General features: G+C 35.0%; 1 protein-coding gene across 1 annotated transcript; it reads left to right on the forward strand.

Moving 5' to 3' along the window:
• The first annotated feature begins 7,463 nt into the window (after window positions 1-7,463).
• Window positions 7,464-14,207, forward strand: LOC123542668 (uncharacterized). Its single transcript, XM_045328615.2, has 2 exons — window positions 7,464-7,611; window positions 10,476-14,207. The coding sequence occupies exon 2, from the start codon at window positions 10,481-10,483 to the stop codon at window positions 11,603-11,605; it is 1,125 nt and encodes a 374-aa protein (XP_045184550.2). The 5' UTR covers window positions 7,464-7,611; window positions 10,476-10,480; the 3' UTR covers window positions 11,606-14,207.
• Window positions 14,208-15,162: the final 955 nt, after the last annotated feature.

Below are 15,162 nucleotides of genomic sequence, written 5' to 3' on the forward strand. Positions count from 1 at the left end.
TGTTCACATATTTTGACGGCGGGATTTGGTTTTACTTCTTTGAAATTTTATAGCAAAGGGCACTATTTGAGATATGAGTTCCAGGACAATCATGATATGAGCCGCGCCATGAGAAAACCAACATATTTTGTATGCGCAGCTGGTCTGGATCCATGCTGGTCGTAAATGCACTATGTTGGTTTTCCAATGGCACGGGTCAATAAGAGATATCGCTTTGAATACTATCCTAAAGTTACATCAACGCATAACCGTAGCTTTATAAAATTCTGATGAGTGAACTGCTAAATTGTTTGAAAATTGTTCAGAGAAAATACATGTATGATAGTCAAACAACTACCCTGTACTTGTTAAATTGAAGTAATTTGGTTATTAAAATGATTATTGTGATGTGCATACTAATGATGAATGATTGTAATGACAGTGTTAGGATTAAGGTGCTGCTTTGCTGTTGGTTTTTTTTTTTGATAAAAGAAATGACTGAGATCTTGCAGGTACTTCTGATGTCGGTGCGAATAACACTTTATTTATAATGAAATTGACCATCTTTCAATTTGGACAGTACCATTAACAGTTAAAAGGGGTGCTTGCCCACAAAAGATACTGACTGAATAGCGAACAGTGCAGATCATGATCAGACTACATGGATGTGTATGCTAATCATGATCTACACTGGTCGCAAAGGCAGAATCAATCGTGTCTTTGCTTATTTCATAATTGTTGTGATAATTTATTTCAACATTATTTTCATCATCACTGTTTTTATCAACGCCATCAATATCAATCGCAAACGAGATTTCACTGGCACCATTATTATAACAAGAGCTCGTAGAGCATGGAATACTCCCTCCCCCTTTCTGATGCATTCAGTAACTGCACAAGGAACAGAAAAAAATCAGGTCATTGTCACATTGGCCTTTGACCTACTGACCTCAATATCAATACGGGTCATTTGAGTTTCGTGATCCTAGGTCCAAGCGTACTCAACTTACCATCCAGACACGGTATAACTGTTCCGAGCCGCTGCGGTGATCTTTAACTTTGACCTACCGGCCTCAAAATCAATAGGGGTAATCTGCTAGTCATGGTCAACCTCCCTTTGAAGTTCCTTGATCCTAGGCCTAGGCATTTTCTATTCATTGCTCATATCTTTTTTTTTTAACTATTACCTTGACTTTTGACCTCAGAATCAAAAGGGGTCGTCTGCTGGTCACGATCAACCTTCCTATATAGTGTCATGATCCTAGGCCCAAGCGTTCCCAAGTTATCGTCCGGAAACCGTTTAACTGTTATATATACACCTTCTTCTTCGAAAGGCGGGGGGGGGGGGGGGGGGGGGGGTAGGAAAGCATAACAACATCCCAATCAGTAATATAACCGTGGAACATATCCTTACCAAGAACAATCAACAGCGTTATTCTAATTCTCTTAAGACCAAGTTGATAATGATCATTATTATTATCATTATCACCAATAGCAACACAAAAATGAAATCAAGCTTATAAAATATCTGCATAAGTTTTTGTTTGTTTTGGGTTTAACTCCGTTTGTCAACAGTATTTCAGTTATGTAACGGCGGCCAGTAAACCCTACCGGTTTTCCTAGATTTTGTACAAGTACAAACCTGTTCTCCGCAAGTAACTGCCAACTTCCCCATATGAATCAGTGGTGGAGGAAAAATGATGTCAGACACAATGTCTTTTATCAAGATTATCACGGAGAATATACGCCCCGCCCGGGGATCGATCTCGCGACCCCGAGATCCGTAGATATGCGCTCTCCCTATTGAGCTATGCGGGCGGATACTTGCTATCACTGTCTTTACATTATCATCAGCTCATTAGTGCTATACCCTATTAACGTAATAAGCAACAGTATCATTGTCATGATCATCATCAACACTGACGACAACAATTTCATTACCAGTATTCTTTACATCAAGGAACAAATTATAACATCTCCATCAAAGACAACGGAGATTGAACCATCTGCCATCAACATCATGATTATCGTCATCATTTCCATCCTCAGCGACAACTGCAGTGACAGCTGCAGTAACAGTAGCATGATCATCATCATCGGCATCGTTCGGATGTAAGAACAGCTTCACGCGCTCGTGACTTTCCATAAACAAAGAAAAATGCCTATATCAAGGACGGCAAACACGGAGTTTGCCGATTGTGGTTACGAGTCCACGCTTTTGCATTAATACTGCGCACAAATGGTTTGGATTGTATATACGGTATTAACACTGAAGTACATTATATTTAAATTTCCGTTGTTTGAGAGTTTTTAATATGTTGAAGGAGGTTAACATTTACATAGTAAAAAGCAATATTCACATAAGTAGCAACAGACTGCATCATGTGGTATGCGTCTGTTAGGCGTAAAAAGGTGTGTTTCCGGTATCCCGACCGAGCCTAAACTTTTGGCCCTCCTAAATGTTTTATGGCTGTGCGGAATATTTTTTGTTTAACTTTTTTAACAAAAGTTGCAAAACCGCGCCTTTTTTGCTTTAAAAACGGACAGTGGGGTTAGAAATCAACTCACTGATGCTCTCATGGCATGACCTCCTTATTTGTATTCATTATTTGACACAAAAAAGAATGATTTCCAAAAAGTCTCACTTATTAAAAACATAAAAAAAATCCGACCTACCTACCCTAACTACCCTAAATGTTTTAGCATATCACCGGAAACAAGGATTTTTTAGGCCTTATAGGTAACAGTCCATCACTATCCAAACTATGCCATACCAAACTTTATTTATGTTCAACAATCACAGTACTAGGCATACAAACACCCTCCTGCCCGATTCATCCCCTGGAAACGTTTGAAGTAAACAAGGAAAAAAAGTATTTTGAAGCATATTTGAAAGGAAAAAACAACGACAGAAAGTCTTATTCTTTCTTCGCAGGAATTTTGCCATTATGGAGAGTGAAAAGAACAACAAATTTGAAAGTGCATTTGATTTTTCCCAACTGCCACGCGTAGAATATTTTCAACACCGCTTTTGCTGTGAAAAATGATATGAAAATGAAACGGCCTAGAAATGTTTTCATTCGCATATATGCACTTAATTAATCACGCTCTCTCTAACATGTCTAATGTTTTTTAAGAAAGGCACGGGTAATTCCTACTTTCGGTTTTGTGTGAAGAAAATGTGTTACCATCGTTGGAAATTCAGTTTATCTTGTGGTTTTCGCTGCAAGACGTATTTTGCGCTTTATTTATAAAGTCATAATTAAATATTTGTATTTGCATTTGTCGTTTACGGTTGCTCTGTTAAAATGTGAAACTTAATTACTGCATGATATGAATCTTATTTTGTTTCTAAGGTATCTGATTTCTGCAATTTCGTTTGGGCTTGTTGCGTGTATGTGCCCTTCGAATGTACCAACACGCCTAAACCACAAAACGCGCTGTGGTCGTTTCAGGTCGTTTCAGGTCGTTTAAGAGTGTTGGCATGTCCAATATAATGATAATATTACAACCAGTTCAATCTGTACAATGTCTTGCAGAATTACAATAGTCAACGTCACAGTTTGTGACAATTTGATTATTATCAGTCTAGTGGCTAGTCTAACACTGAACTTCCATTCTGTAAAATGAACCGCAACATGAGAAAACCAACATAGTACGTTTGCGACCAGCATGGATCCAGACCAGCCTGTGCATCTGCGCAGTCTTGTCAGGATCCATACTGTTTGCCAATGGTTTCTCTCATTGCAATAGGCTTTGAAAGCGAACAGCATGGCTCCTGCGCAGTGTGGTCTAGATCCATGCTGGTCGCAAAGCCACTATGTTGGTTTTCTCGTGGTGCGCACAATTTTTCTTTCTTTTTCTTTTTTTTTTTTTTTTGTTGTTGAAAATCTGGCATTCGGCAATGAGAAAAGTTAATCAAATAATAACCACGAAGGGAAGTAATTTAACAGAAGTACAAAAAGACTATATTACTGGCAAATCTGTCTATCGTCCGACCTCCTGCAAATGAAGTTCAGGCTTGAAAACTTTGCTATATCCGGCCAGAAAGTGGGTTAGGCCATGATCAACAATTATGTAAAATTGGTCGTCTTATCGGTAAAATTATCCCCCTTGAAATCACCTGGTAGTGCGATATCGATTTTTATCTGGTTGGTATTTTCCAATAGAAACAAAGAAGGAAAAAAAGTTTGAACAAATATTGTTTTAATTAGAATGAACACACAATATTTATTATCCTATTGAAATGTTCGTCATTCTTTTCTCTTTACAAAGATACAAAAATTATTTATCTAAAATGAAAAATTAATGCTTCCTTTGGCAATTAAAAAACATCACTATCAGTCTCTGTTTACGGCATATAGTTACTGAATAAAATAAGCAAAACCTGTGATACGTATCTTATTCTTTTCCCTGTAGCCACTTTATTCATATTTTGAGAATATTTATTATCCTATTGAAGTATTCTACAGACAATAAACTTTTTATATATGTTTTTATTTTGAAATTATTTTAATGTCTTCTTGCTTCCCTAGACGTTTAAAAGTTGGTGATTTTTGTATTATTTCTTTATTTGCCGTGTCCGTGGTATTTCCGGACGCGTGCGGAAACGCACGAACTCGCCCGAAGTTTAGCTGCCGATGATACAGAAAATATGATTGTTACAACATAGTATTAAGTGATAATAACAGTACGGGAATAATTTCAGTTATATTAAGGCGAACCATAGTTTTTGGGAATTACAAGCTTTCCGCAAAAAAAATGTTACAGAGAAAGATGCTGACATATCATGTTAATAAATAAAAAAAAATTAAGACATGATGCACGTTGCAACTATATATATTTCTTTCTAAACCACTGTCTCGTATTTTAAAGATTCGTTTAATTATACTTATACCCCTTAGTTTAAGTTTTAACCATAAATATGTTTTAAAGAATTTATATAATGCAACATTTGAGTAAATTGTTTTCGGAGCCTCTGAAACAGCCATATTAAAGCGCTTTTCGATAGTTGTTTATTACCAATTAACAGCTTTTTGCAAGTTTATTGCTTATCAACACCTTTTTATTAGGGGATTAGGGACGATCAGGTCTTTTTATTACACAGACAATAATCTTCTCGGTGACTGCGTAAGAGCATTTTGAAAATTGTAACATGTTTAATGAACGAGACTTAAATACACAATAAATATTTTTTTTTCATTTTCAAGTACAAATGTTGTTAGATACATAAAATAATGGGACAGTGATTGAGTACTTAATTGTATTTTATTAACAGAATTTTTTCTGAATACAGGTCAATTGTTCGATATTAAAGTATAGCTATATAGAACACGTGTTAAAAGTTCGCCTAAGAGTGAACATATTATACTATAGAAGTTTTGTGACAACATTGTGAAACATCGTCGTTTATTGATTTATTAGTTTATTCAAAGAAGTATAAAATACATTTTTAATTTTTTATAGCTCTTTGGTTTATTGTCTCTTTTGAAAATTATTATGTACTTTCTCTGCTCCATATTATATAATGCTTTCGCTTGCTGTAGGCATTGTATTTATGCAATAAATCGAAATTGAATTGAACTGAATGTACGCACAGCTAATCTCAAGAAGGTATAGCACGCGCTAAAAGATGAAAAATCTGTAATCCCCTGTTCATATAGTAAACATATCCGTGATAGTAATTATGAATAACCTTTACACTACATTAGCGTCACTTTATCCTAAATCTTTTCTAAAAGACTTTTTTCTATGGTGTGCTTGTTTAATTCTTAGGTTTTCCACTTTTTATTTTAAAAATCTGACATTTATTAAATTAGTCAGTCAGTCCCTTTTGAGAAACCTTGAGAAGTCATAATTCGCAATTTACTTTATTACACAATGACTAGCTCGGGGGCAAATAGGTCACACTTCCAAGTAACAGGCTCTGGTGTCATAAAAAGGTACCTTTTACATTGTCAAGTATGTTTGCTAGTTAGTTTTTCTGTTCATTTTTCATCAGTGTGTGACAATATGTTTTTCAAATGTTCATTACATAGCAAAATTAATTTTGACAAGTTAAATATGATTAATAATAATAATAGTAATGAGTAGTGAGTTGTACTTGGAATAAAAAAATGTCCGCGTCTATTATCCGGTATGATGATAGCCAGTGTGTATAGTAGACTAAGTAAAATGTGATAACTGCCAACGGAAGACTTATATTACCTTTGGCTTTGTCAATGATGAAAAGGGTCGTCGACAAAAGTTAAGGGCATCGAACCACGGGGGGCATTTGTCAAATTACTGAGGCAATTGTTTTGTTTTTTTTTGTCGATAGCATGTGGCATTTATTTATACATATAACCAATTTATTTGTTATATTTGCCTTCTTTTATCATGTTGTTTTTATCGTGTCACGCATAGAAAAGAGCGTTTGAGTGGCATAAAATGTGTAGGTTTTATAGTTTTGTCACAATACTTAAAATACAAGAAGGTCAAATTTCCTAATAATTCATAATACCCGTCCATGCGGTTATAAAATATGCGGTCATTGGACAAATTATTATATTAGTTAGTATTCAGCATTCATCCATGTAAATAACTCTAGTCTAAATAAATGTTTTAACATCTGATTTATTATGGCCAGCACTAGGCCCTTAATCATGTTAATAGAATGAAGAACGAGAAAATTCGCAGCCAAAAATGAAAAATACACTATACGTTCCATTTGCTCCACATCTTTATTCTAGAGATCTACTATTTCATAATAATATTATATATATATAATAATACTTTATTTAGAGTCGGGGTTTTCCAGTTGCCATAGTAAACGATACTATATTCAGAGTTGGGTTTTTCAGCGTTTGTACTATGGTGGCAGGGGAGCGGTTTCGTAGTTTGGCCCCGGTCGATTTTCTGTATAAACGGGACAGGGTAGATATAAAGGCATATCTATCTTACTGGTTATTCATCATTATTAATTCTTTAATATATCTGGGGAATGAGGAACGGTTAATGATTCTACATGGCGGGTGTTTTAAAATTCCTAGCTCCGTACTTCCGGTTGAGGCTAAAGCATAAACATCAGAACAAAAAGTCGGCCAGACGTTCGGCTGTCATCCATCCACTTTTTTTCAAGTGAAAATTAGGGAAATAAAGTGGTGGTTGGGAGACACATTCCACACCACCTGGGTATGCATCTATGTTCGCACTATACATATATGCTACGAAATTGGATTTAAAAATATAAAATGGATGAATGGCAGAGTTCAAAGTGAGGCCTGGTTAGGCTAATTTTGGTCTATAAAATTTGGGTGATTTAGCCAATTTTCACTACATCTGGCATGGAAAGCGACAGGTGCATAGGACCGGAGAGTCGTGTTTATGTAGTCTATAGTATCTGCAATGGTCCATAGTAGTTTCAAAGAAAAATAAGCAAAAACGAGATTTCTATGGATATTTCAACACTGGTACCCACACGTCAATGTGGAATTCGCAAATCTGCACTCCCCTGCCACCTTATGCAAACATAGTACGCCCACGTATTTGATATGAGTAAAGATCAGTGTTAGCTGGATGTAGAATTCACCGGTTAATGCATTACTTTTGTAGATATCTACTGTGATTTGAATTGTGACGGAGATAAAAGAGGTAAAGCATTTCTAACATGAAATTCCCTAGTTTATATGTTCTGCATACTTGTAAATATAGCTGTTTGAATGCAGATAAGAATGAAAACAAACACTACAGCGTATTCATGTTAAACTAACTTCCTGTTTTCATATCTTTAAACCTTCTGTTTTTCACCTCGGGCAAACTATATTTTATGACAGTTGTTTATTTACTTCTGCATCTCGTCTGAGAAGTACGTATTTATTGAACCTTTTATTTATCTATTATAGCTATTATTTATTTGTTATCTATTTATGTATTTATTTATTAAAGTCTCATCCATTTGTACACTAGTACATTATTTTTTATTTGTAAGCGTTATTAGAGATTATATGTAAACAAAATACAAACATGTACACATAAAATATACGATTAACTACGGTGTCCTTTTCGGGCAACCTTAAAATTCGCTAGTAAAACAACACAATCATATAGTTTCGAAATATAATCCTCGCGAGGGTTATAACATTGTCGTGCTAGAAAGTTCGCCAGGATTGTTAAATTTCGCATGTAGTATTGTTTGATGAACAGAAAAAAATACTAGCAAAATCTAAGCAGCGAATATCATCGCATTGGACGTGTGAAATTTAAAGACAAGTGAAAGTTTGCTAAAATGCGTGAAATAACCGATGCTTTCGGTGTTTGGTGACACCGCGTTGACGATATGTCTTCTATTTCAACACTAGCAACATGAACAGAACAAAACATATACTTTATTCATTTCAGAAATGAGCCAGAATGCCTCGTATTATATACAAACACATTTAATGATATTTAACAAGGTAAAAATATACAGTTTACACACACAAATACAGTTAAAATTACATAATGTTAAATCGCAATACATAAAGCAAAAACATATCTATCAAATTCGTCAATCATATAAATCAATCTAGTAATCAGTCTAACGAGGTGAACTAATATACTAGTACTTTTATCTCTTGTTATGATAACAGACACTGACAATAAAATAAGAATGTTGACATCATGTAGTATGATGTTCTTACATGAAGCGTAACTGTTCTCATTCATGGCGAATTGAAGAATTGAATAGGTTGATGACAATTGAGAGAGATTAACACCGGTAAAAAATTATCCTACCAGCTCGGGAATTTTATCATAGGCTAGGACTAAATTTTAATTTTAATTTCGCATTAGACTGGTCACAGTCCTTACATTTGCCAGTCATAGTCTCTTCTCATATCTTATGTTAAATTACTTCCCTTCATAGTTATAACATGGTTACCTTTTCCTACTGTCGAACTTAAAATACAGCTAGGCATTCAGATTCAGCCAGAAATTCAACAGGGAGTAATCTACAAACAAAATTTTGATGCTGCGCATCAAGTCGCCGGAGAACTGTCGGCTAATATTTTGAAGATCGGATTGGAAGAAAAGATTAATAAAGCTATAACTGCTATGGCGGTGCATTGCATGCCGTTGAAAGGCTGAAAACGTCGCATCCTTGATGCAAGTTACCCCAAAACCGTTACCCTATTACCATCTTAAACTTTTTTCTTTGTTTACAAAACCCACGCTAAGACTAGTTCTGAAATCCACGCGCCAACATCCTCACGAATAAGAACGGAAATCTACGACGGAAAATATTTTTTCACATTTTCAAACAATGAATGCAAAAGATTTCTTGTAACCGAAACATTTCAACAAATTATATTATATATCCTCTAATGAAAGGCCCATAGTTTGATCATTAGAAAAGAATCGCGAAATTTATAGACTGTTCTTACAGGTTGAAGGTCAGTAATTTTGTCGCATATAAAAAACGACAACTTCAGGTCGTCTTTACGTATATTTATAGAAATCACTTTTTCCTACACCTATTTTTCATGAAAGTTCTATCATACATTAACGACACATATGAAAAGAAAATGCGGGGTTGAATAGTTCTTAGTGAAATGCCAGTCAGTTGTGGTCTGCTACCTAAATTATGGCGCATGTTTGCTCTTGTCCGCACAATAAACCACTTCTGCAAAACTTACCATGTGGGATGTATAAACATGACAACCGTCCCATTTCATGCAGAATGTATTCTATCAGTGGAAAAAGTGTGATTAAAGCACTCTGCGCTAGAAATGGGTACAATTAGGATCTATTTACTATGGACTTATTTCGACTACACCACGGAAGCACAGGCACGAGTATCGGACCTGGGACAAAAATATGACCAGGGTGATAAAAACTTTTGTTTTCATCCTAAATGAGTTCAAAAGAAAAAAAATATGACATATAGCAAAATAAGACCCCCCTTCCAAAGATACATATGTCTACTGGAGGCCAGAATCTCGAGATTCGAGCCTGCGAGCAATGGATCCACTTCCCGAGCCTTTGTAAAATAAATTCTCTGGAAAATTAAACAAAATCTCTATCACTTTTTTGCTAAATATACAGGAAGTTTTACATTCAGGTCGCATGTAATAAAGTTGAAAACAGCTGGGGTGTTATTGTACGATGTACTTATTATCTCTGTAAGAAGACAATGAATTTTTATGATTCGTTTGCTGCTCTCATTACCGTGATTATTTGTTTAAAATACTTATTTCATTTAGAACAGAAAAAAGAGACAATTTTATATTAAAAAACAGAGTTTTTCTTCTGGATTTTTTTATTCACATTTATATTCTAGTGTTTCATGAATGTTATTTCTACATGTACCGTTTTCGAGCCGCTGTCGTGTGCACAGATTCCGCTTTTCAGTGTTAAGCAACCTTATTAGTACCATTTCCATGTCTATTATAAAGATATCTGCATGTGTGTTTTAACAAAAGATAAGACTAATATTATAATAAACGAAAATCTTTAAATAATTATCATTCTTCTTTTAGCCAAGATGTCCTTCCTGTGGAATGCACTTGACTACATACCAGTAGTCGGCGCTGTAAAGAATGCAGGAGAAGCAGTGGTAGCATTAGCAGAAGGTGACTTTAGAAGAGCAGCTTCTAAAACGGCTGAAGCCACCATAGGGGGCGCTTTAGATTATATGACTCTAGGTGCAGGTAAAATGTTGGCGACCGCTGTTGTCAAGGAATCGGGGAAAGCGGCTACAAAGGGAATGGCAAAGATAGCAGCGAAAAAGACAGCTGTCAAAATTGGTTCTGTTGCCACAGCGGCGGCAGTCAGGGTATTAAGGAAGCGCGACCGGTCGCCTTCACCTTTCCAGTTTCGTGGTGGGGGTAGCAGTACCGACGGTAGCAGCTTTCAACAAAATCGAAGTCAGAAAAGGCAGAGAAGTAATTCTGGAGATAGAAGTGACCAAACAACGGCTGGTGGCAGTGGGCAAAACCCTAATGACAATGATGAAAACAAACGTGCACCTGGGCGTGGGTATCATATTTTAAACAATGACGTTGTAAAGCTATTCAGAAAAATTATTAACAAATTCATAAAAAAATATGGTTTCTCTTATTTGAAGCTTGAAAGTGCAGGCTCTATAAGAAGTGATTCTCAAATTTATGAAGATTATAATAACCCCTTGCCACAGAGAATACTTGATGCCATTGAAAATGAATTAGTTGTACGAACAGCAACTATCTTAAATGACCCAAATGACGCTGTTTATGGAGACTACAGACAGAGATTGGAAGATGCATTTCTTGAATACATGTCAGCTCTTTACGATCTCATTAACGAGGAATATGACCAGGATTATATAGAAGATCTTGTAAACAACGCGAGAAACAACGTGATCTCGTTGGTTGACGAGATCGTATCCGGTGACATCTTCGTTGATCAAACTACACTTTCGTACTGGTACTCGGAAGATGTTGATATACATTTCCCTTCCGACAACTCACGGAGACGCCAAAGGGAAGTAAGAAAGAAAAGATTTGAAGAAGCGAAACAAGCAGTGAAAGAAATGCTTGCAGGAATGGTGGATAAAGCGGAAGTGTGGGTACGAGAAACTCTCGAAGCAATAGAAAACTATTGCAATAATCTCAAACGAAATCAGAATTAACTGCAAGCACCAAATTTATTTTTTTTTTTCACAGAAAAAAAATAGATTAGTAGAATCTCTGTTGAAAAGGAGACGTGATAGACCGAAGTAAAAAAGAACGAAAATGACGCTGTCAATGTGCTTATAACTGGTGTTATGTTTGGTTGAACATTTTTTGACGTTCATTTTGTAATTTTCAGTTAAATGCTGATTTGCCATGTATATAGTATATGTACGTGCATGTGTAAATTTATACCTGCATGCGGAATTACAAGTAGTACACATATATGTACACACGCGCACATATTAGCGGCGCAGGGCATTTTGAAATAAGCATTCTGTAAATAGAATTAAAATCATCTAATGTGGTTCTTTTCTATAGCAGAGCTGAACATCGAACGGGGTAGGGGGTTCTACAACAGTTATTGGGGTGGTGGTAGGGGTAGTTGCATGAAAATTGCTGTATATTTTTACACAAGAAGGAAACGCTTTTTGACCTAGTAGCGCCTGAAAACAACACCTGCCTATGTAACATGCTATACGACCGTACATAGCTCTTTATGTAAAGTTTATATAAAATTAAACGGGATTTTAATTGTATTTATTAGACAGCAAAATTATTATTTATATTTATTTAGACATACCAATTTACTTGCTAGACAGAAACATATTAACCTTTATTACTGTAAAGATGAAGATGAAAGTTTTGACTTTTCACTCAGCGTTGCAAAAGACACTGAGTAAAGACATTGAACTCTATTTTCGCCATTGAACACTGTTTTTGGCGAAAAGAATGTTTTTGTTTTTTCTCAGCGGTAAACGATTACTTCCGATTTCGCTTCCGATGATATATTTACATAAAATGTTTGAAAGTAGAAGAAAACATTTCAGTATTTGTTACCTAAAAGTAATAATTTTCCTTTGTTTGATCTAATGATATTGAAGACTAGATAAATGTATTATCTTTTCAACAAATACGCAATCCCTATACATAGTTATTAATGTTGTCTATATATGAGATACCGACTTTAAATAAAATGTGTATCTTGTATCTATCTTTTATCCCATAATTCCCTTGGCCGATTGCACTAAAAGATCGGTTAAAAGCCATACCTTACATAGCTGCGCTGAAAAGAGCGGACGTAGTGGTCCAGAGCTAACACTGTCTGAATACAAAACAGGGATCGTGAGTTCGAGACCCCGCTCCTCCAACTAAAAACTACTAACACTGGGATAAGAGTCTTGTGTATGGGTGCTTTACAACGATCACGCTAAAGAACCAGGGAAGCTTCAGGAATTGGAGCGTCTTCTGTATCTTGCATTACCCCCACCCCCCCTCCACACACACACACACTAACATTAGTAACAGTCTTCTGGAGGAGCCGCTCATATTGGTTACCGATGGCAACTTAAAATAAGCTTACAAACAAACAAACAGCTGCGCTGAATTCGAAGAAAAATGCATTTGTTTGGACTCTTTACACGCGTTCTTTATCCTTATATATAAAAAGTCGAGCAAAGAGTAATCGTCTATCTCCGTTGAGAAAGAAGGTTTAAGATTCAAAGACTAATATCTAAGTCACCATTGGTTCATTTTTCATAAATTAAAATTAAAAATTAAAATCTGCGGAATGTTTGTCCGTGAATATATAACGAAAATCCAAGACGTTGAATTTTATAAAACTGTCCTATTTTCTCTGAATAGATAATGTAAACACTACTCTTTATCAGTTGATGGATTAATCTATTAATACTGTGTCAACCTAAATTCACTGAAATTGGTTCAATACTTAAATATTTGAACGATGAACTGTGGTAAATTAGGCGATAAACCATAATAAGGGCCTCGATTGTTTTCATTCTTACTTGCTCTTTGAAATACTTTGATAAAAAGTTTTGCTGGGCTTCATTTATCCCAATTATAATAAACTAAACGTCATGCGGTAATTTTACATCACAGTTGACGTCTAAATGCTGTGTTACCTGTCAGCGCACGAACCGTTGTTTATCGTAGATTCTAACACGACCAGCAAATAACCTACATACATGTAGAGCCAAATCAATCTCGGGTTATTCTGCGATGAACCACTCGCGTGCAATGACGTCATCCGATCCAGGTGCGTAGCACGGTCGTAAAAAGTAGTTACCCATTTTTTAACACTGTTTATACTAGTATGTTGTGTTAGAATCGAAATAATAAGTTCCCAAATGTGATTTATTGTAGAATAACCCAAGTGTTTCATTTTTATGCAAAACAATATATCACTCGAGCAGGCCTACGGCCTTCGTGATATATTCTTAAGCATAAGAACTCAAAACTCGGGTTATGCTACGATAAACCACGTTTAGGAACTTATTATTTCTTAAATATAACATCATATTTTCTTATATGTCAAGAGAATACTAGTATATTATTTATTTTCATTATTGCTATAAGGAATGTCATATTTACTTATATGTTTAAGGAAAATCTTTCTTTTCGTTGTTATTTGAAATGATATTATAATTATGTTCTTATAATGTCAAGAGAATATTTTTCTTTAAAGAATATCAGATATACTTATATATTAAGATGTTCTTGTATCATGAATGTCTCTTTTTCATCATTATAAGTAATAACATTGCTCTTGTGTTTTATATTATTATAAAAAGAGTAAAATGTATCTCAAACATAATTGTTACAGGTGAGTATTAATCCTTTAGCACCGTGCTCAATACATGCGTACATCCAATAGATTCGAATTAATGTTTGCAAATTGTATTCTGTTTTGTGGGTGACTACGTGTACCCCGCAAGACTATCTCCTACACTATTATATTTTTTTGTTTCGTTTTTTTTTTTTTTTTTTTGTAAAATTGTGAATATAGCCAGTCTATATCCTATGAATATTACAATCATTTATCTTGGAAAATCTTTAAGATAGACTGGCATTTGTCATTATTACATAAAATAAAAGAAAAAATACAAAAGTTGCAATTTTGTGACAATTTCTGCAGTATCAGTCTAGTGGCTAGTCTAGTACTCCGCATCCAAGCTGACAGATTATATTAGTTCATTGATCCAGGTCATACACGCTAGCAAAGTAAAACACAAAATTAATGTTATAATACAAAAAAACTGTTCAAAAATAGTAAGTAGCCTTTTGTTTTAAGAATATAATTTGATCTTTACTAAAACTGTTAAGAACAGTATTTTTTCTTTAAACTTGTGATACGTACCTTCTTTTTAAGACACCATTAAACGGGATAACCTTGATGTGGCCTTAATGTGTAAGATACAAATCTAAAAATAGAAAGTAGCATCAAAGGTCAGTATAGTCACGCTGTCGCTGGATGTAACATTCTGCATGGATTATATATAGATCTGGGGGTTTCCCAACATGTGCATTCACGAAAACGACATATTTTGAAGCTGGGTTAAATACCTTTGACTTGTGTACTGTTCTGATAAGAGGAAGTTACTTCAAATAAAGGTATTTATACTGCCTGTCATTATTTGTTGATGCGTTTTAATTTATATTTGCTATTTTGTCATGACATTAAATGATTGTTATTAATTAATTTGATTTGGTTAGATTC

Source organism: Mercenaria mercenaria, chromosome 19 (genome assembly GCF_021730395.1).
Source record: "Mercenaria mercenaria strain notata chromosome 19, MADL_Memer_1, whole genome shotgun sequence".
NCBI lineage: Eukaryota > Metazoa > Mollusca > Bivalvia > Venerida > Veneridae > Mercenaria > Mercenaria mercenaria.